At 40.2% G+C, this 23,722-nt stretch overlaps 1 protein-coding gene across 1 annotated transcript in view; it reads right to left on the minus strand.

The window, feature by feature from the left end:
- Positions 1 to 23,722, minus strand: part of NUBPL (NUBP iron-sulfur cluster assembly factor, mitochondrial) — a 286,873-nt gene that overhangs the window by 31,881 nt on the left and 231,270 nt on the right. The window contains exon 8 of the mRNA XM_056133666.1: positions 5,283 to 5,368. Within this exon, the coding sequence (XP_055989641.1) occupies positions 5,283 to 5,368 (86 nt within the window). The remainder of the gene's footprint in view (positions 1 to 5,282; positions 5,369 to 23,722) is intronic.

The raw sequence follows: 23,722 nt of genomic DNA on the forward strand, positions 1-23,722 counted from the left end.
CTGACCACACCAATGAATCCCAAAGATATCACTGCTTCCATGGTAACTAATGCACTTCAAAAGGGGGAAAACGGAGAAGACTAAAATCAGGGGGGTGGAATAAAACAGTATAAACAAAGCACTACCTTTCTCCTTTTTATTTATGGAATACATTCTGATTTCAACTGTTTTCTACTAATCAGACTCTATGTCTCACAAGGGCCAGAAGTATCTCGAAGGTTACCTAATCCACATCCCATTGACCCAAAATGCCCTTTACAAAGTGGGGAGAGCATTGCTGGCCACCGATTTAACGGTGCTCACTACTGGAAAATTTTCCCTCATTCACTTGCAAAGATTACTGGTCATCTAGTCCGTTCTGCAGGTTTCAGAGAGGTAAGGCATTCTACCATTTAAAATGTCTGCTTTTGGGAGGGCAAATAATCCCTATGTTGGCATTATGAGCCTTATGTAGTCCATGACCTAATTAGAGTATCTCTCATGGCACTTCCTTACTAATATCAACTTTTGTCCTTCATGACACCTGCTCATCAATAATTTAGGCTGAGCTTAGTGGGGTGGCTCTTCCTCTTCCCCACTGTTTGTTTTATTTTTTAATTTTTATTAGTGAAATACCACCCTTTATTTGGTGCTCCCTTCTCTATCTGAGCTCCCTTTCCCCCTAGCATGTGTGGCTGGTCTCTAAGTCATGGAGCAAAATTCCTGGTACTATCTCGGCCACTCTTGGGTGTTAAGTCTCCCATTTTGTTGCTTTATGTTCCCCAGATGAATGCAATCTTTCTGTGTCTATCCCGCTCTTTCTGACTCATTTCGCTTAACATGATACTTTCCATGTAGTACTACTTGTATGTAAATTTCATAACTTCATCTTTTCTAACAGCTACATAGTACTCCATTGTGTAGATGTACCAAAGTTTCTTTAACCAGTCATCTGTTCTTAGGCACTCAGGTTTTTTCCAGATTCTGGCTATTGTAAAAAGTGCTACAATGAACAAACAAGTGTAGATGTCACTTCGACTATACTTTTTTGCCTCGCTGGAATATATTCCCAGGAGTGGTATTGCTGGGACAAATGGTAACTCAATTTCTAATTTTTTGAGAATCGTCCATACTGTTTTCCAAAAGGGCTGAACCAGTCAGCATTCTCACCAGCAGTGAAGGAGGGTCCCTTTCTCACCACATCCAGGCCAGCACCTGTTGATTTTGTTCTTTTGGATATGGGCTATTCTCTGTGGTGTGAAATGATACCTCATTGTTGTTTTGATCTGCATCTCCCTGATGATTAATGATGTAGAGCATTTTCTCATGTGCCTTTTTGCCATTCAGATTTCTTCTGTGAGAAAGTTTCTGTTCATTTCATCACCTCATTTATTGAAGGGGTTGGATGTTTTCTTCTTGTGGAGCTCTACCAGTCCCTTGTATATCCTTGGTATCACCACTTGTCAGATGTGTATTCGGCGAATATCTTTTCCCATTCTGTAGACTGTCTTTGTATTTTGGTCACTCTTTCTTTTGAGGTGCAGAAACTTCTTAGTTCAAGATAGCCCTATTTGTCTATCTCTGTTTTCACTTGCTTGGCCAGTGGCGCGACATCTTTGAAGATACCATTAGCTTCAATATCATGGAGGGTTTTGCCAAATCTGTCTTCAGTGAACCTTACGGATTCCGGTCTGATGTTGAGGTCTTCAATCCATTTTGATCTTACTTTTGTACATGGCGTTAGGCAGAAATCTGAGCCTACTTTTTTGCATGTAGCCATTCAGTTTTGCCAGCACAATTTGTTTAAGAGGCTTTCCCTGCTCCACTTTATTTTTCTTGTCCCCTTATCGAAGATTAGATGATCATATGCTTGGGGGAGATGTCAGTATATTCAACCCTGTTGCATTGGTCTACAGTTCTGCCTTTGTTCCAGTACCATGCTGTTTTAATTATTACTGCTTTGTAGTAGAGTCTGAAGTTAGGGAGGTTCATTCCTCCCATTTTCTTTTTCCTAAGAATTACTTTAGCTATTCGTGGGGGCTTATTGTTTCATATAAATTTCAGGAGTGTTTGCTCCATTTCTTTGAAGAATGCCATGGGTATCCTAATAGGGATCACATTGAATTTGTACAGTGCTTTGGGAAGTATTGCCATTTTGACAATGTTAATTTTCCTCATCCATGAACAGGGGATATTTTTCCACTTCCTTGTGTCCTCTTTTATTTCCTGAAGTAGAGTTTTGTAGTGTTCTTTGTACAGGCCCTTTATTTCCTTAGTTAAGCTGATTCCTAGGTACTTGATTTTCTGGGGCACAATTGTGAATGGGATTGTTTTCTTCATGTGACTTTCTTCTCTTTCACTATTTGCATATAGGAAAGCCATGGACTTTTGGGCATTGATTTTATAGCCTGCCACTTTACTATACAAGTCTATTGTTTCTAGGAGTTTCCTGGTAGAGGTTTTAGGGCTCTCTAAGTATAGTATCATATTATCTGCAAATAGTGAGAGCTTGATTTCTTCCTTTCCTACCTAAATGACATTAATATCTTTTTCTTGCCTAACCACTATTGCAAGTACTTCCAGTACTACATTGAACAGCAGTGGAGAGAGTGGGCATCCTTGTGTCGTCCCTGATCTTAGAGGGAAGGCTCTCAGTTTTCCCCCATTGAGGATGATGCTTGCCATAGGCTTGTGATAGATGGCTTTAACTGTATTGAGGACAGTCCCTTCTATACCCCTTTTGGTGAGGGTTTTCATCATAATCGGGTGCTGGATCTTCTCAAATGCTTTCTCTGCATCTATTGATATGATCATATCGTTTTATCTTTTCTTTTGTTGATATGATGGATTATGTTGATTGATTTCTGAATGTTAAACCATACTTACATCCCCGGGATGAATCCCACTTGGTCATGGTGCATGATCTTTTTGATGAGTTGTTGAATTCTATTTGCTAGTATTTTGTTCAGAATCTTCACATCTGTGTTCATCAGGGATATTGACCTGTACTTTTCTTTTCTTGTGGTGTCTTTGTTTCCTTTTGGAATTAGAGATATGGGCTTCATAGAAACTGTTTGAGAGAGTTTCTTTTTTTTCCAATATCCTGGACACCTGGGGGGCTTGCAGTGAGAAATCCAAGTCCGGGGTTCGAATACTGGCGGATAAACTGACCTGGGTTTGGGAGAAGACCAGCACAGCTTGGGGGATGAAGAGCCCTCTTCCCCACTGTTATGTTCTATGAGGATTCTGTCTCACCCCATTCACTATCTTGAGAAAGATCTGTCAGAACAGGGTGACTTGATTTGTTCTTTACTTCTAGGCCAGTAAGTGTCAAGTGTAAAAGGTAAATAAAAGTAAATTAAAAGGACTGAAAAATCCATTTGCAGTATTTGGAAACTACAGATCCTGGCCCCTGTAGTCACCTTTAGTGACACTGTCAGTTAGCCAGACAAATGGCCGCAACACATGGATTGGACTGAATTGAAAAGTGTGTTCTAAACTGAACTGTGCCACAAGTTTGCTAAAGCACAGTAAGAGCAAGAACTCTATGGGTTGTTTTTCCTTTTTTTTTTTTTTTAAAAGGGAACAGTGCTGGGAGATAGCCCTATGGGCTTAGTGCATCTCTGCATGCAGGAGGCCTAGGTTTGATCCTTAGCACCACATGGTTCAAGGGAGTTACCCTGAGCACAGAGCCAGGAGTAGCCCCTTGAACATGACACACCAAATAAAACAACCAAAGGATAATTAAATGTACGAGAAAGGTGGTGAGGATTAAAAAGAGGGCTCAAGTGGCTGGGCACACACCTAGCTTGTGGGAAGCCCTGAGCTCATTCCCCAGACCTGGTAGGATCCCCACACCACCTGGAAGAGCCCTGCTGGGCCCTGAGCACTTCTGGGCACCACCCCAATGAGCATCACCTTCAGTGGCATCTGCCACTAATTAAAAAAACTCTTTAAAAAAAAGTGATGGGATTGTGCTCATCAAACACAGTTTTTTCCCCCATAAGAACTCAGGGCTAGAGCTACAGCGCAGCAGTAGGGCGTTTGCCTTGCACGCAGGTGGCTCGGCAGAGCCAGGTTCGATTCCTCCGCCCCTCTTGGAGAGCCCATCAAGCTACCGAGAGTACCTCGCCCGCGCGGCAAAGCCTGGCAAGCTACCCGTGATGTATTCAATATGCCAAACACAGTAACAACAAGTCTCATGATGAAGACATTACTGGGCGTGCTCAAGCAAATCGATGAACAATGGGAGAACTGTGACCGTGAAGATCTCAGAAAGATATTATGTGTCTTCTGACACACTTCTATCATATTTAAGTCTTTTACTCGCATGCAATTTGTTTATAGCCTTTCCTTCTGGCTCCATCTGTTTTGTTTTCTTGGAGGAATTCCCAAGAACATGTTAGGGGATTCTCAAGCAGTGTTTAGTGTGTTCTGGGGCGCTGTCTAAGACAAGAAAGGCAATGGTTCAATGTAGAGGACCACCAGGGTGCTGGGAGACCTGAAAGGCTGAACCCAGTGATGTTCACATATCCATATGGCATCGGGTCAGTTCACATGCCATAGTACATGTGCCAAACCCTTGGACTATCTCTCCAGCCCCATTTGTCTGTTTTTAATTGACATTTATCTTACTTTTATTGTATTTTATTATATTAACAATTTGTTTTATTTTGCTGCATTATATATACATATATATAAAACCTTAGATACTTTTCAAAAAACGGTGGACTTTAAGTGAATTTAACTGTAGTAAAGTTAATTTTTGGGGGGCCTTTTTTTTGGGGAGGGGGCACACCCAGCAATGCTCAGTGGTTACTCCTGGCTTTGCAGTTAGAAATTATTCCTTGAAGTGCTTGGGGGATCATATGGGATCATATGGAGATCCTGTGGGATGCTGCCTGCAAGGCAAACAAATGTCCTGCTTGCTATACTATCTGGATCCAAACTTAGAAATGTTTATTGAAAGAAATTTTACAGAAGAAATCATTTTTTATTGTTGTTTTTTGGGTCATACCTGGCAGTGCTCAGGACTTACTCCTTGATCTGTGCTCAGGAATCACTCCTAACAGAACTTCAGGAGACCAAGTGTCATTCCAGAATTGGACCAAGGTTGGCTGCATGCAAGACAAATGCCTTAACCCTTGTAGTATCTCTCCAACGTCAAGAAATCTTTTCTTTAACTCACTCATTTACTCAATGCAAACTTATTTAAGTGCATCTTGAATTCTATTTCCCAGTGATTTGCTTCTTCAGTTAGAACTATCTTCGATTTCTGAAACAGTAAAGTTGTAAATGCTTACAGGCACGTGGACTTTCCGAAACATCTCAGCACCTTTGCGTGCATCCATCAATGCAATGTCTTGGGGTGTAGAGACAATCACAGCTCCTGAGGAAATGAAAACAGAAAGATAGCAAAAATAGTATGAACTTAAATTCTTTGTGGAATGATTACTTCCAAAATTATGTTGCTAAAAAATCTATTACATAAATTTTACATATGAATGGGGACAATGAGGAAATACCTACTCTGTTTTCACTAAATATTGACTCTTTGATTTGAAAATGACAAGGAAATAACCAGTGAGCGAAGATCCTTCTTCCCTTTCAACTGTACTAGTGAGAAGATGCGCCAGTCAGGGCCTTCTTTCAAGATGCTAATAGAATACTTGGGGAGACCAAAAATTAAAGACAACAAAACTAAGTCTGTAAGCAGAGGTATGCAGTTGTGTTTATATGCTAGTAAGGTAAAGGTAAGGTAAAGGCCCTCCCGTTGATCGTCGATTTGCTCGAGCGGGCCCAGTAACGTCTCCATTGGAGACTTTGTTGTTACTGTGTCTGGCATATCGAATACTCTCGGTAGCTTGCCGGGCTCTCCGAGAGGGGCGGAGGAATCGAACTCGGGTCGGCCATGTTGGCTGCTTGTAAGGCGAACGCCCTACCCGCTGTGCTATCGCTCCAGCCCTTATCAGAACTTATTAACGCTAGGATCACTAAAGTTGGTATATGCTAGTATGCAGTTACAAAGAAGCAATAGTACTAAAGCATGTATTACAGAGAAGTTATTGGTATGGAAAATAGCTTAGTGGAGGTTAAACTATGGATCATAGAAATTCAGATACAAAATGGTAGTGGCATAAAGGTGGGGCTGAAAGTGGATAAAGATGGCTATTTCCTAGACACTCCACTATAGACCAGAAGAAAATGGATGGTTCTATAGACCAGAAGAAAATGGATGCTCTGAGAAAAAGTAAGGTATAGTATTGTTTTTTTTTAATTAAAAATTTTTTTAAATTAATTTTTATTAGTGAAACGCCATGAGGTACAGTTGTAGACTGACAAATTTTTGTGCTTGGATTTCAGTTATACAATGATCAAATACCCATGCCTCCACCAGTGCCCATTTTCCACCACCATGGATCCCAGTATCCCTCCCATCCCCATCCCCCCCATCCCACCCTGCCTCTGTGGCAGGGCATTCCCTTTTGTTCTCTCTTTCCTTTTGGGTGTTGTGGTCTGCGAGAGGCATTGAGTGGCAATCATATTCAGTCCATAGCCTACTTTCAACATGCATCTCCCATCCTGGGAGGATCCTCCCAATACCCTTTATTTGGTGCTCCCTTCTCTATCTGAGCTGACCTTTTCCCTAGAATGCCCGGCTGGCCTCTAAGCCATGGAGTAATCCTCCTGGTACTAATCTCAGCTATTCTTGGGTATTAATCTCCTATTTTGTTACTTTATGTCCCCCAGATGAATGCAATCTTTTTAGGTCTATCCCTCTCTTTCTGACTCATTTCGCTTAGCATGATACTTTCCATGTAGTACCACTTGTACGTAAATTTCATGACTTTATCTTTTCTAACAGCTACATAGTACTCCATTGTGTAGATGTACCAAAGTTTCTTTAATCAGTCATCTGTTCTTGGGCACTCAGGTTTTTTCCATATTCTGGCTATTGTAAAGAGTGCTGCAATGAACAAACAAGTGCAGATGTCACTTCAACGGTATAGTATTGTTCTAACTGAAAACATCAGTGGTCTGAGCAACACAGCTACATCACAATCCACCAAAAGTACTTTCAAATGAGCAAAATTCCTTCATTCTTTACAATAAATTAGTGCCATTAATTTGGCTTTTATTGACTTTGTAAGTTTTGCTTATATTTAATGTGTAACTTCTTTTCAGTTAAGAGCTACAGCTTAAGGAGTTTATGCTTATACCTTGCTAAGTGATCTTATAATTAAGTCAATACAGTGTAGGAAATTATTTTCCCTTTAGAAGATGGTTTAGTTTATTAAGTTTGAAAATCACTAGCTTTGGAATTTCAGAAAGATCTTCCACCATCATCTCTCCCAAACACACAAAACAATACCAAATGTGTTATATTTAATTGGAAGAGTGAAATAATTACATGAACTAATGTACCTGAGATGCCTGACATGAAACCTAGACACAGGGTAGACATTCAGTATGTGATAACTGTTAATAATGTTATTATCTTTACTGTTGTTGTTAATAGAATCTGTTGGAAGGTCATTTTCGTATCTGCCATCAGAGCTCATTCTTTTCAAATCGATTCATGGATCACTATCACGATCATCCTGTTGTTCATCGATTTCCTCAAGCAGGCACCAGTAACGTCTCCTTCTTCCTAGCCTTGAGATTTTAAAAGAGTCATTTCAATGCTCTTCCAGGATTAGGAGAACGAGACCCATCATTGTTACTGGTATTTGGCATATTGAGTACGACACGGGAAGTTTGCCAGACTCTGTCGGGTGGGCAGGATACTTTTGGTAGCTTGCCAGGTTCTCCAAAGGACAAATTTGATAATAAGATGTCGCATGTTGCATGTTTTTCTCTACTCCATTTTTAAAAAATCAAAATTTAGTTCACAGTTATCTTTCTTCTCTTTTAAGATTGATGGTAATCATACATGTCAAAGTTTATCCTCAATTTTATTCTACGTATTCAATATATGTTCTCAACTTAATATCACCAACTAACATTCTGTATCAATCTATGTCACTGTTTTCATGTGTAGGTCTTTGGAGGGGATTTAATTCTATTTCTGTCCTGATCTAGCTTTGTGACAAATTGCAGGCAAGTAATAAAAATGACTCTGGGTCTCAGTTCCCTAGGCCACAAAAGGAATGAACAGATTAGATGGTCTTCAAGGTTTCAGCTAGGTCTCTGATGACAGTCCTACATTTTTGGCTTCTGTTTTGGTTGTTGAAACACACCCAGTGGTGCTCCCATCTTTGTATTTGGGGTTCAGCTCTGTATTTCGAGGTCCAGATCTGTGCATGGGAGTTGCTCCAGGCAGTAGTAGGTGTGGGGAGGAGGGAACCAGGTGGTGCCAGGATTAATCCTGCCCTTCTGCATGCAAAACATGTGCTCCAGTTCACTAAGCTTGCCTTTTTGGGGAAGGGTAAACTCCCAAATAGCTAAGGAGAACTAGCAACTGCTTTTTCAACCAGGTATGTGACTTAATGCTAGGGTTCAAGGATGTTATTTATTGAACTCTATGGTGCCAGGGATTACCCAGAGGTAATTCAGGTCCAGTAGTTCTTGGGGTCTCCAGAGCTGTACCATAGTGAAGCTCAAGGGTGTGGTGTTAGGGTTTGGGCTGGGGCCAGCTATATGCAAAGCAAGTGCCGTAACCCTTGTAGCATCTTTCTAGTCCATTGTATTTCTTCGTAACTCTAGTTATTAAAACCATCTCTATTCAACCTCATTGCCTCAGAAAACCCATTGAAGTGAATACTTACATTTTGCACCTCCTCTAAGAAGTACAACAGTAAATAACACACTTTCCTAGCTACTTTGTCACATGCTCCCCTTAATTCTTAAACTAGTATAGAGGTTGTTTTCTATTGCAGTTGCTCTAAAAAAAAAAAAACTTTAGCTTTGATGTGTGATAAACAATTTTTTTTTCTTTAAGGCGAAAGCGGCATTGTCTTCAAGCCTGTATTCTCCCTTAAACATGTACCTTACTTGTTTGACTTTATGTTTACTTGCTTGCTTATTTCCATTCTGATATTTTTTTTTAAAAAAAACTTTTCTTATTTTTCTCTTGAACACATACGTCCCCCCTTTTCACTTCACTCATGCTTTATAAGCAAGTTTCATTCAATAAAATCTACCTTGCTACACACACACACACACACACACACACACACACAGTAAAAGACTGAAAGCCAGAGACATAACTCAGAGGGTTGGCGAGTGTTCTCTGTAGGTGGGGGGTGAGGTGAGGATTGGGGGACCAGCGCTGCATAATTCCTCAGAGCACCACCAGATGTGGACCAAGAATTAAAAAAAGAAAAAGGAAAGAAAGGAAAAAAACAAGGCAAAAAGATTCAACAGTCTGAAGAGAAACTAGAATATTACTTTGCTTGTCTCAAATACCCTTTTTCTACCATTTATATTACAACAGCACAATACAGATAAGATTTTTCTTATTTCTTCATTGATCAGCTTTTAATCAAGTTAGTTTTTCTTAGTTTTTTTTTTTAAATCCTAGGTGATAGCTGCACAAATTCTTAGATGGTGACTCCTTTAACTAAGGAGTCAAGATCTGTGGCTCCTGGTTTTACTGACTCTGCTGATACTCACAATTTTGAAGAACTCACTAAATATCAACACAGCTCAATTAATGTCACTATAAAATGAATCTGTTTCAATGAGGTTATTAAATTTATGTGTTTTTAAAGGAAAAGTGCTACAAAAATGTTCAGTAACATTATTTTGATAGATATAAGAGCCTACAGACAGGAGTTAAAATGATCTGTTGTTAACACTAACATAGTATTGCGAATTTGCACCCATGGTGTTTATGTGTAATCTTTTATGTGTAATCGTGTGTAATTTTTTCGCCCCTTGAAATGTTTGTTTGTAACTAATGATCAAATCCTTAGCTATAATTCAAACATGCAAATAAAAACTTTCTGACAAGGACAATGAACATCTCCTATCAAATCCTTACAAAACATGGAAATATTCTGTTGTAACAACCTGCCACATAAAAGTTTTCATTTTATGCAAAATATTTTTAATGGTAGATGCCATTGCTTGCTTACTTACAATAGGAAATCATTTAATGATCTATTTAAGCTATATAAATTATTATCAAGATACCAAAAATTACTGAGACATAATCAAATCAGAAAAACTAATTAAAATTAACATCAGAATCTGATAATCTTATTTGCTACGGAATTACCTTATTGGGAATTTACTGCACTTTAATAAGGATCCCAGCCCTTTTATTATTTCATTTGCTATAGTTTAGAAAATTACAATTGTGTTAAAAATTAATGGTATTGAAATACAACATTTCTACATACCACCACCACCTGAGTGCCCACAACCTTCACCACTGTCTTTACATTTCTTTCTTCTAGTCTGGTCTTTTTCTCCCAATTTCAACCTCTAATGCATGATTATTTGGGATTTGTCGGGGCCATAATAGGCAGTGTTTGGGGGTCAAAAGGGAATCAAGATACCTGGAATCAAATCTAGAGCTTCGTGTGTTCTACCATTTGATCTACATCCTGGATCCCTGGTGTTAGATTTTTTCCCCCCTTGAAATGTTTGTAACTAATGATCAAATCCTCAACTATAATTCAACCAGTAGTTAGCACACTTTGAGAAAAATATTTCTAGCCCTTTTTAAAAAAATTCTTTTTTATTCAATCACCGTGAGATACAGTTACAAAGTTTTCATTATTGAGTTTCAGCCATACAATGATCGAACATCCATTCCTCCACCAGTGCTTATTTTCCACCACCAATGTTTTCAGTATCCCTCCCACCACCCACACCCTATCACATCTCCTGCTCTGTGGCAGGTACCTTCCTTATTACTCTCTAATTTTGGGCATTATGGTTTGCAATATAGATACTGAGAGGCCACCAAGTTTGGTCCTTAGTCTACTTTCAGTACACATCTCCCATCCTGTGCAATCCCTTCAACCATCATGGACTTAGTGGTCCCTTCTCCATCACAACTGCCTTTCCCCCCCAGAGGCAGGTTTCCAAACTGCAAAACAATCTTCATGGCCCTTGTCTCTAGTGGCCTTATGTGTTAGTCTCATATTATGTTATTTCACTCCTCTTGGAGAGCCCGGCAAGCTACCGAGAGTATCTCGCCCACACGGCAGAGCCTGGCAAGCTCCCCGTGACGTATTCGATATGCCAAACACAGTAACAACAAAGTCTCCAATGGAGACGTTACTGGGCCCGCTCAAGCAAATCGATGAACAACGGGAGGGCCTTTACCTTTACCTTTATGTTATTTCACAAATGAGTGTAGTCATTCTATGTCTGTTCCTCTTTTTCTGACTCATTTCACTTAGCATGATACTCTCCATGGCAATCCGATTGCCAGTCTTTGTGGTATAAGATGATATCTCATTGCTGTTTTGATTTGCATTTCCCTGATTGATTAGCCCTTTTTAAAGAATACAAATTTGAGCAATTAAAGAGATAGCACAGATGATAAGGCACTTGCCTTGAATGTAATTGACCCTGGTTCAATCCCTAGCACTCCACCAGCACTGCCAGGGTTCATTCCTGAGTACACAGGCAGGACCACTGCAGAGTATGGCATAACCTTTCCCCCCTACAAACCAAAATAAAATCTCTGGAGGCCAGAGAGATGGTTCAAAATTCTGAGCACATGTGGGGGCCAAGGTTCAATCCCTGGCATCATATGGTTCCTCACACATCAAAGGGAGTAACTCCCAAACACAGAGTCAGAACTATCTCCTCAACACTGCTCAGTGTGTCCCCAAACCAACCAACAAACAAAAAAATTACAAAACTGGCTCATTTTGGTCCATTTAAACTGGTACCTCATTTGTTTCACACAATCTTAGTTCATCACTTAGTAACATTCAAACAGCCTTACAATGACCTTTCAAATTTACAATATGGAAATAAATCAAAATAACAATAATAAGCAGAACTTCCAGTTAAATAAAATTTAACCATGTAGCATCCCAGATTTTCAAATTTTAAAAGAACTGTGTTGACTCTTTCCCCCTTCTATATATCAAGTTAAAATATGGTATACAAATCTGATACATGATATAATGGAATGTAAATCAATATAAACTAACCTATCTACATTTGTCCCTCCATATTGTAAATCATGCTATCTCACTGCAAGTGGGGAGAAAGATAACTATCTCAGAATTTCATTTGAAGGTTTAAAATCTATTTATCTAAGCACAAATAAGTAATTTTTAAAAATTTTTATTAGTGAAACACCAAGAGGTACAGTTGTAGACTTACAAATTTTTGTGCTTGGATTTCAGTTATACAATGATCAAGTACCCATCCCTCCACCAGTGCCCATTTTCCACTACCACGTGTCCCAGTATCCCTCCCACCCCTCATCCCTCCCATCCCACCCTGCCTCTGTGGCAGGGCATTCCCTTTTGTTGTCTCTCTCCTTTTGGGTGTTATGGTTTGCAAAAGAGGCACTGAGTGGCAATCATATTTGGTCTATATTCTACTTTCAGTATGCTTCTCCCATCCTGGGAGGATCCCCCCAATACCCTTTATTTGGTGCTCCCTTCTCTATCTGAGCTCCCTTTTCCCCTAGCATGTGTGGCTGGCCTCCAAGCCATGGAGCAAAATTCCTGGTACTAATCTCGGCTATTTTTAAATGCTATTTGTTTGCTTTTGTTTGAGGATGCTAGGGGCTACTCCAAGCACAGTGCTTAGGTATTGTCCCTGAGTGGTCCTTAGGGCACCATGCCTTGACAGGGATCAAAACCAGGGCTCCTGCATGCACAGCATGTGCTCCAGCCATTTTAACCCTCTCCCCACAACCCACCCCAGTTGCAATCTCATTTAAAAAACAAACAAACAACTTTTTAATCACCTGAATTTCCCACAAAAGTTTAATTGGCAGATTCTGGCAAATATGTAAACATCCTAAAATTGATGAGTTAGCACAGTGTTTCTCAACCAGGAGCCATATGATGCCCTGTGGGACCATAGAATATTCCAAGGAGGCCGCAGGTGAAAGAAAATCACATAACTGGAGGAACAAAGAATGAGACTAGACTACCAATCAGTAGGATAGAGGGGGCATACGAAGGAAACAGGTTGAAAAGGACCCACAGTCGGAAAAAAGGTTACGGAACACTGACTTAGAGTATTGTCTTAATTGTTCAGCGGCTTGACTATTAAAAGAAAAATCTATTTTTAACCGTGTCTTGATTTGGGCCAGAGTTCAGAGAAGTTAAACATTGAAAACAGATTATTCCAGATGTTAGGCTGATCATAATTACAGCCCTGTGGAATTACTCAACTATGCTAGTTCTAAATCTCCAGAGCACAGATTGTATCTAATTCCCATGCTTGACTAAAAACTTTGCCATTGAAACCTAAAACTCATCTATAGCAAAAACTGCTCATAATTATACCTGGGTGAATAATTTTATTAGCTTACAGGTCTTAAGCCCATCAATGTAAAGCCAAAAGACAGAAACACAGAATTGCTTTTCTTTAATATAAAATATAAATGTAGAATGGGGGCTGGCGTGATAGCACAGCGGGTAGGGCGTTTGCCTTACACGCAGCCAACATGGCCGACCCGAGTTCGATTCCTCCGCCCCTCTCGGAGAGCCCGGCAAGCTACTGAGAGTATCTCACCCGCACGGCAGAGCCTGGCAAGCTCCCCGGGACGTATTCGATATGCCAAACACAGTAACAACAAAGTCTCCAATGGAGACGTTACTGGGCCCGCTCGAGCAAATCGAAGATCAATGGGAGGGCCTTTACTTTACTTACTTTTAATGTAGAATGCAAATATTGTCACAGGGGCTACACCCAGTGGTGCTTGAGGGTTGTGGGGCAGGGAGGGGACAAATGGTGCAGAGGTGAAGCCAGTGCCAAGCACATGCAGGGCACATGCTCAACACCTAAGTCACAGCTCAGCTGTATCTTTGGTGTTGTTTTTTGTTTATTTGCTTAAGCTCCTCTGTCTTTCTTTTCTGTAGTCTCCTAACTTCTTAAATGATAAACATTTGCTCTGAGATTAAGAAATGCTCACCAATGTCAGTATTAGGCTATGCAAAACATGATTATATAAAGATCAATTCAGGGACCAGGTACATAGCTAAAATGATAAAGTACCAGGCAAGACTGTGAAGGATCCCAAGTTTGATCCTCAACTCTACGTGGCCAACCAAATACTGTTGGTTATAGACTCAGGACCATCGGGTGTGATCTTAGTAGCTGCCAAGCACTATAGAATGAGGTCCTGTTAGTCTTCAAATATGCCTGGTCTGGGCACAATCTTCAAGTATTCCTGCTCCAGTGAGTTAAGCATCACAACCCCAAGATTCCACTGGGGTTGGCCCCTGTGGGGGAAAAATAGGTAGATCTACTTCAAGTATGTCCACAGAATGTATTTAAACAGGAAATATAAATGTTTCATGAGTCACTGTTTCGGACTCTACATTCTATTCCTACAGACTAGAGAACTAACTATAGTCACAAAGGGAATATGTCTCACTAATTTAATGATCTATCATGATGTTGCTCATTTTAGAAATATATTTGTTACAGGAAATTATGTCAATTGCTGCCAAAAAGAATTATAATGTATAATAATTAGTGGAAATGATAGCATTTGAGAGACTCTGGTGAGAAATAAAATGCCACGTGCATTTCCCAAAGTTCTTTGTAAGAATTTAAGTTTGTCAATGGAATCTGGGTTTAGGGACAAAGATTGATTCTTCAATATAACTAGAATCAGTGACCTTATGGACTTCGTCACTTCACCTCATCAGTTTTGAGTCCATCTTTAGGCTGATCAGAAAACTCCTCAGGGAGTCAGCTTGTTATATATCTCTGCATCTTAACTCAGAAAGCTCTTTTGCTTCTTTGTGAGCATCCGCTCATGTTGAATGCTTAGATTTAATGTTTTGCATCTCATATTTCATTAAATAATTATATATGTATATGTCATGGTCCATGTACACACACATACAAACATGTATACATGTATATATATACATGTATATATATGTCTTAGCCCCTGCACACACATAGGTTAGCCCATCCATGTATACATGTATATGTATATATGTATATATGTCTTAGCCCCTGTACACGTACACACACACAAACACACAGGTTAGCCCATCCATGCTCAAAATCAACCATCACCAAAGGCTGTTTAACTATGAAACACATTCCTTTTTATACATATTCTTTCTCTTGAGAAAAGAATTGTTACTCCTTGATGACCCTAACTTTTATTTGCACATATCTGTTGGGAAACAGAAACTCTGACATTATATGGAAAGGCTTTGCTCATTCTTAATATGTGAAGATACTCTGCAGAGCTCTACTTTCTGATCAAATTTCTAAGGTCTATGAGCAAAGGTATACCTTTAAAAATAAATGTGGAACTTGGACTTTCTCTACATTAAATATTTAATGGATTAAAAGTGTTTAATATGTAACTGGTTACTACTGAAGCTGTCTCTTCAAAAGGCTTTTCTCAATATGCCCAGATTTTACCTCTTCTAATACTGTGACCAGTACAAGGAACTGGTCAAGGGAGAAATATAAAGCATGCAAGTTGTATACTCTATTCGTTCTTGTTTTGTTAGGACACTTGCAGCACTAAAAGCTATTCCCAACTCAGTGCTCAGGAGAGTATACAATACCAGAGAACAGAGTTAAGCCCCGACATGGAAAGCACGCAATCCAGTTCTTTGAGCTCTTTCTCTACCTGTAGAATGCAGATTCTCTAGCACTTGCTGAGAAGTACTATAGGTGTCTATGGCATCAGCTGGAAGATGCAACCTGCCATCTCAACTTGGGATGTGCAATTCCTTATTTTTACTTTATGGGTCCCCTCTCTCCTTTTTCTTTTGGAGAAGCCCACATTCTCTTGTGAATGAGATAATCTCTCTTTCCTTCTATCTCCCTCCTTACATTCCCAAATAAAACTTCTACTTCACTATTCTTCTCTTGAAATTCTTTCCTCCAAGGCCAAGTGATGAATCTGGGAAACCTGGGCAGAGATCTGGACTGAGTTTCCTAATCCAGGAAAGAGCAACCCCTTGCTCCAACCTGAGGCTATGACTTTGGTGAAGACCAAGCTCGGCACTGTGCAGATCAAGTGGACCTCAACTACCTTAGCTGGCTGCTTAAGATACCTGGCTGACATACAATCTGAAGTCTCCCAAGCACGTCCCCAGGAGACCAAGCAAGAAGGCAGTCTCACTTTCTCTCTAGAGGACACTGCCTTCCTGGTCCCCCACTTCTCCCACCAGTGCCAGAATCATCTTGGGGAGCTTAGTCTAAATTCAAAAGATTTTTTGGCCATTGAGATAGCTCAATGGGCTGGAATGCATACTTTGCTTGTGGGAAGCCATCATCAGGCCCTGGCACTGCATGGTTCCAATCTCATGCCAGCAACAACCCCCAAGCAGAGTCAAGAATAGCTCTGGACATCATTGAATATGACCCTAAAACCAAAATCAGAATAAAGGTTGTTAGTTCTAAGGCTAGGGCTGGAGCGATAGCACAATGGTAGGGTATTTGCCTTGCATGCAGCCGGCCTGGCTGAGCCGGGTTCAATTCCTCCGCCCCTCTGGAGAGCCTGGCAAGCTACTGAGAGTATCTCACCCACACGGCAAAGCCTGGCAAGCTACCGTGACGTATTCAATATGCCAAACACAGTAACAAAAAAATGTCTCATGATGGGGACGTTACTGGGCCCATTTGAGCAAATCGATGAACAACGGGAGGACTGTGACCATGCTTCCAATTCTAAGAATGATTCTCTGAACTGTTAACTAAGACATTAATTTCCGGTTATATGCTAGCCCAACAGAAAGGCCCTTAAAAACCATATCTTCTTAAATTTAGATAGAAAACAAAATTGCTCATTTGTTAATAAAGTCACTTTTGATATCATGCTGAGAGAAATGAGTCAGAAGGAGAGGGACAGATATAGGATGATTGCATTCATTTGTGGGATAATAAAAAAATATACAAAACTAATATCCAAGGCCAGGGAAAATGGGACAGGAGGACTGGTCAATGGTTGGAAATTACCACAGGGGTGTTGGGAGTAGAGGGCAGTTAACATAAGAGGAGGTTCCATTATGACAATATTAGTTGGAAGTCATCACTTTGGACAAGAACAGGATATTGAAAGTAGGTAAAGGGATATACATGATAAACTTTCAGCGTCTGTTTTGCAAACCATAATGCCTAAAATGAGAGAGAGAAAAAGAAAGAGAGAGAGATGCTTGCCATAGAGAAAGGCTGCGTGGAGTTGGTTTGGGGGTTTGGGAGAAAAACTGGGAACATTGTTTCTGGGAAATTATACTGATGAAGGGATAGATGTTGGAACATTGCATGACTAAAACACAATCATGAACCACTCTGTAATGCTCAATCTCATGGTGATTCAATAAAATTAAAAAATTAATATTAAAAAATAAAGTTACTTTCAATTTTATAATAAAAAAGTTCCAAACTAACAAGGATCTGAAGTTTCAGACTGAGTACTATGACTATTAAAAGATAAAACTCTGCAATACAGTTAGTAATCTTTAACAATCTGAATTAAAAAAAATTAACTTATTTTGGAAAAAAATTTGTATACTTTGATGAATAAGAATTATTTTCTGCATCATGTAACTACCACCATATTATAAGCCTGTTCAACATTTGCATGGAAAGAGTAGACAACTGACTCTTCCCTTAAATTTCTAGTCTAGGGGGTATAGTGCCGCCAGCATGTCAATTTGTATGTGTTAGGCGAGTGCATCAGCATCCTGATGGCACCGTCAGGCTTTCAGATACCCCAAAATTGCTGTTATGCCTTTGGCCAGACCCCAAAAACTTGGGGCAAAGTTTACCAAGAAAGTAAATAGCCAAAAGTTAGGTATGTGGGAGACATACCCACAAACCTCCTCTGGCTCAGCTATATAATTGGAGGCATGGCGTCTCTGGTTCCTGATTGAACTGCTTAACGGACATGATCCCAGAGACTCAGAAACAAATCTTGGAACCCAAAGGCTTTTGGCAGAAATGCATCCTGTTCCTGCAGTAGGTTACTGATGCTGGGCCACTCCAGGTGGGAATAGGTTTCGTGCCTTGGTCTGTTCCCCTTGTTGGCCTGGTGACCACCATCCTCCAGAGGCTACTGGACAGTCAGGTTTGGGCCTGCAGTGACAAGACACACGGGGCCTCACCAGATAGGGGTGGAACCAGCCCTTTCCTCCCCATCCCAGCGAGATCATGAGTCGCCACCTACAAATGGCCTTTCTGGCTCCTGATCAAGCTAATTAACGGCCATGATCCCAGAGACTCAAAGACAAATCTCAAAACCCAGAGGATTTTGGCAGAAATGCATCTGGACCGCATACAAGGTGGCTGCCACCTCAGATCTTCTTGGAAAGCCAGGTATGAGCCGGCAGTGATGGGGCAACTGCAGTCTCATGGGAAGAAGGGCAGTACTGGCTCATCCTTCACACCCTACCTAGGTCACGAGTTGTCCCCCACGAGTGGCTCTCCAGCACAGCCATGGCTCCAGAGGCAAAAGGACTTAATCCAGAGCCTGGCAGCTTGCGGCAGAAAAGTGAATGGACCATGCGCTAAACTACAGCGCCATGCCTCTTCGGGAGGGAAAGGGTGTTGCTCCCTTCCGCCTTTTTCCCACCCAGCAGCAAGGTGGCCGCTGCCTTAGAGCTTATTGGAAAGCCAGGTATAAGCCAGCGATGATGGGGCAATTGCAGTCTCATGGGAAGGGGGACGGTGCTGGCTCGTCCTTCACCCCTACCAAGGTCACAAGTTGCCCTCCATGAGTGGCTCTCTGGCACGGCCATAGCTCCAGAGGCAAAAAGACTTAGTCCAGAGCCCAGCAGCTTGCAGCAGAAAAGGGAATGGACCATGCGTTAACATATGGTGCCATGCCTTCCCGGGAGGGAAAGGGTGTTGCTCCCTTCCACCTCCCCACCCCCAGCAGCAAGGTGGCTGCAGCCTCAGAGCTTATAAGAAAGCCAGGTATGAACTGGCGGTGATGGGGCAACTGCAGTCTCATGGGAAGGGAGGCGGTACCGGCTTGTCCTTCACACCCTACCGAGGTCACAAGTCGACCCCCCCCCCCCCACAAGCGGCTCTCCGGCACAGCCATAACACCAGACGCACAGAAACCAATCTCGTAATTATCTGCTCTTTGCAGAAATCCAAAATCGCAAGGCTGCTATTGTGGCCACGTGAGATTATATGAGTCTCATAATCAGCTATAGAAAACAAAGTATTTCACAATGCCATTTCAGCAAGTTTGATTGTTTGGGGGGGGGAATTCTAAACAATAACATATTTTATCAAAATAATGAATGTAATCAATGTAGAGAAGAGTTAAGTGAAAATCATCTGTCTCACAGGCATTGGGAGGGGTGGGAGGGAGGGTATATTGGGGTTCTTGGTAGTGAAAAATGAGTACTGGTGAAGGGAGAGGTGTTTGATCATTGTATGACCGAGACTTAAACCTGAAAGCTTAGTAACTTTTCCCACAGTGATTCAATAAGTAAATATAAGAAAAAATAAATAAAATTATGAAAAAAAGAAAAAGTAAGGTGGAGTTCATGCCCAATTCAATCAGCTCATCAGCTGCTGAATAAATATTAGTACTCTTACATGAAAAAAAAATAAAGTTCTACTCTAGAGTTTTTATGGGTTTTCAAAAAATCAGTTTTGCATGCTTTTATTTTTTTAATTATTATTATTATTTTTTTGCTTTTTGGGTCACACCCGGTGATGCTCAGGGGTTACTCCTGGCTCTGCACTCAAGAATTACTCCTGTCTGTGCTCAGGGGACCATATGGAATGCTGGGATTCGAACCCGGGTCGGCCTGCATTCAAGGCAAATGCCCTACCCGCCATGCCATCGTTCCAGTCCCTTGCATGCTTTTAAAGAACTATATTTTCAAATTTGAAAGTAATTAAGTAGAAAATGCATTATTAAAAATAATTTTATTGAGTTTACCAAGGTGAAATGAGATGTTCCTTTGCTTTCAAAGAGTAAATATCAGACAGTGAAGAAAATCAACTGAAGTGATAGTCCATAGTCATTCATTTACTTAACATAGCAACAAAATCAGTTTCTAAAACTACTGTCCAAAATAACAATCAAAGAGTGCAACCATTAAAAAACAAACAAACAAACAAAACATTGAGTAGGCATTGCCAACTGCTGATGGATAGGAAATACTAATGTGCACATGACTTTAGGTCAACAATTAATTAAAATCTTTAAATCTCTGTATTAAAATGATGAAAATCTCAAGATGAATCAAAATGTTTAGTTACTCCAACAATAGACCCTATATGTTTCATGATCAATAAACACCTTTCAGGCTAGATAATAAATGAGACATTAAAGAGACTTACTTTAAAATTTCTATTTTATCTTATCTAAATGAATGAGATATAGTGAAATCCCTGGCTTTCCTTCTATCTATAGAGTTCAGACAGGAAGGATCCCAGTGAAGAAGAAATGGCATAACTTCATCTTTACAAGTAACGCCTGTGTGCTAATGCAGTTACTTTGGACACCACATGGATATTTAATATATTATCTAGCTGACTACACTGCCATACACTGTAGTTTCTTCTTTAGAAGACAGAAATCAGAATAGGACCTACATTTAGGATTATCTGGCTGACATTTTTTTCCCTGCCCTGGCTGGTGGGGGGGGGGGGGGGTTGGGAGGGGCTAATGAAAAAGAGATCATAACGGTTTCTCTCTAAACTGTCCCATCTTTCTTCCGTGTATGTTTTTAAAAATTTATTTAATTAAAGAACCATGATTTACAAAGTTCTGATAGCTGGGTTTACCAATATTAACAAAGTCAATATTTTATATTTATTTTACTTTTCTGTCAAATCAGAGCTATGAACATACTATTGTGTGTGTATACATCTATCTATCTATATGTCATTGGACATTTGGGCTATTTTCATAACTGGCTATTAATCTGTCACTTTCAGTCACTGTCCTCCCGTTGTTCATCAACTTGTTTGAGCGGGCACCAGCAATGTCTCACAACAAATTGTAAGACTTGTTGTTACTGTTTTTGTCATGTCTAATATGTCAGGGGTAGCTTGCCAGGCTTTGCAGTGGGCTATTAATCTAGGATAAAAAAAAAAAGATGCCCCTTAAGTAAGCCCTCTTGAACTATTAAATTAGGATAAATAATCTAGAACTGTAACAATGTAGCAATGTCCTCTCATTGTTCATTGATTTGCTCGAGGGGCCCAGTAACATCTCTGTTGTGAGATCTATTGTTACTGTGTTTGGCATATCGAATATGTCACAGGTAGCTTGCCAGGCTTTGCTGTACGGGCGAGATACTCTCGGTAGCTTGCCGGGCTCTCAAAGAGGGGTGGAGGAATCGAACTCGGGTTGGCCAAGTTGGATGTGTGCAAGGCAAACAAATGCCCTACAGCTATGCTATAATCTAGAACTATTAATCTAAAATTAATAATCTAGAAATATTAAAATAGGATAAAAGATGCACCTTAAGTAAATTCTCTTGAATTATTGATCCCCAGTCATTATGTTATATCCAAACTTATTCTTTACTCTTTTTTATTTTGAATATCAAAGTGGCCAAGTGGTATGGCCATAGTATTATTTCAGTCTATCATTTGCCTGTATGATTGTTTTCAAACCTTTCACTCTGAGCCAGTATTTTTTGTTAAGAGTTCATTGTATGTCTTACGCCATTTGAATGACAAGTTCAGTCCACTGACATTTAGAAATATGGTTGACACGAAGGAACTTGTAGCCACTTACTCTTTGAGAATTTTAGGAGTTTTGTAATTTGACAGTTCTTTTGGCTTTTCCTTATTTTATCCATTTGTGTTTTATATTGGCATACTGTGTAATAATCTGCTTCCAATTGTCTTTTCTTGTTTCTTCTAAGTGTTTTTGCTTGGAGGTTACTATGACATTTATATTTGAAATGTAATTTGAAATTCCAAGCTTATTTTCCTTTTACAGTTTTAAGTGATGATATCTAATAAAGACATTGGTGGAGGGTCAAGGGCATTTTGTGGTGGTGAGGTGTGGTAAATGTGTAAATCAAAACCATAAATCTCAACACTACTGTCAACATGACATAACTATAATAATTAAAATTAAAAATAATAAGATTTTAATTTTTATTAGTGAAACACCACGAGGTACAGTGAGACTTACAAAGTTTTGTGCTTGGGTTTCAGTTATACAATGATCAAGTACCCATCCCTCCACCAGTGCCCATTCTCCATCACCAATGAACCAGTGGCCCTCCCACCCCCCCCCCCAACCCCCCATTCCATACCATCTCTGTGGCAGGGCATTCCCTTTAGCCCTCTCTTTCCTTTAGGGTGTTGTGCTTTGCAATAGAAGTAGTGAGTGGACATCGTGTTCGGTCTATAGTCTGCTTTAAGCAGGCATCTCACATCCTGAGCAAGACCTCCAAACACCCTTTACTTTGTGTTTCCTTCTTTATCTGAGCTGCCCTTTCCCCCAGCATGTGCTGCTGGTTTCCAAGCTGTGGAGCAGACCTCCTGGCACTTATCTCAACTAATCTGGTATGTTTATCTCCTCTTCTGTTACTTAATATTCCCCAGATGAGTGCAGTCTTTCTATGTCTGCTCATCTCTTTCTCACTCATTTCACTTAGAATGATACTTTCCATGTAGAACCACTTGTTTGTAAATTTCATGACATCATCATTTCTAACAGCAGCATAGTATTCCATTGTGTAGATGTACAAAAATTTCTAAAACCTGTCATCTATTCTCAGGCATTCGGGTTCTTTTCCATATTTTGGCTATTGTGAACAGTGCAGCAATGAACATACTAGTGTAGATGTGATTTCGACTATACTTTTTTGCCTCTCTGGGATATATTCTCAGGAGTGGTACTGCTCAGTCAAATGGGAGCTCAATTTCTATTTTATATTCCCCAGATGAGTGTAGTCTTTCTATGTCTGTCCCTCTCTTTATGACTCATTTTGCTTCACATGATACTTTCCATGTACTATCACTTGTACGTAAATTTCATGGTTTCATCTTTTCTAACAGCTACATAGTACTCCATTATGCAGATGTTAGATGTACCAAAGTTTCTTTAGCCAGTCATCTGTTCTCGGGGGCACTCAGGTTTTTTCCAGATTCTGGCTATTGTAAAGAGTGCTGCAATGAACAAACACGTGCAGATGTCACTTCTACTATACTTTTTTGCCTCTCTGGGATATATTCCTAGGAGTGGCATTGCTGGGTCAAATGGGAGCTCAATTTCTAATTTTTTGAGAATCGTCCATACTGTTTTCCAAAAGTGTTGAACCAGTTGGCATTCCCTTCAGCAGTGAATGAGGGTCCCTTTCTCGCCACATTCGCACCAACACCAGTAGCTTTTGTTCTTTTGATGTGGGCCAGTCTCTGTGGTGTGAGGTATCTCATTGTTGTTTTGATCTGCATCTCCCTGATGATTAATGATGTAGAGCATTTTCTCATGTGCCTTTTTGCCATTAGAATTTCTTCTTTGAGTAAGTTTCTGTTCATTTCATTGCCCCATTTTTTGATGGTCTTGGATGTATTCTTCTTGTAGCATTCAACCAGTACTTTGTATATCCTTGATATAACCCCTTGTCAGATGTGTATTGGGTGAATATCCTTTCCCATTCTGTAGACTGTCTTT

The sequence above is a fragment of the Sorex fumeus genome, unplaced genomic scaffold, assembly GCF_029834395.1.
Source record: "Sorex fumeus unplaced genomic scaffold, SorFum_2.1 ptg000098l, whole genome shotgun sequence".
Classification (NCBI taxonomy): Eukaryota; Metazoa; Chordata; class Mammalia; order Eulipotyphla; family Soricidae; genus Sorex; species Sorex fumeus.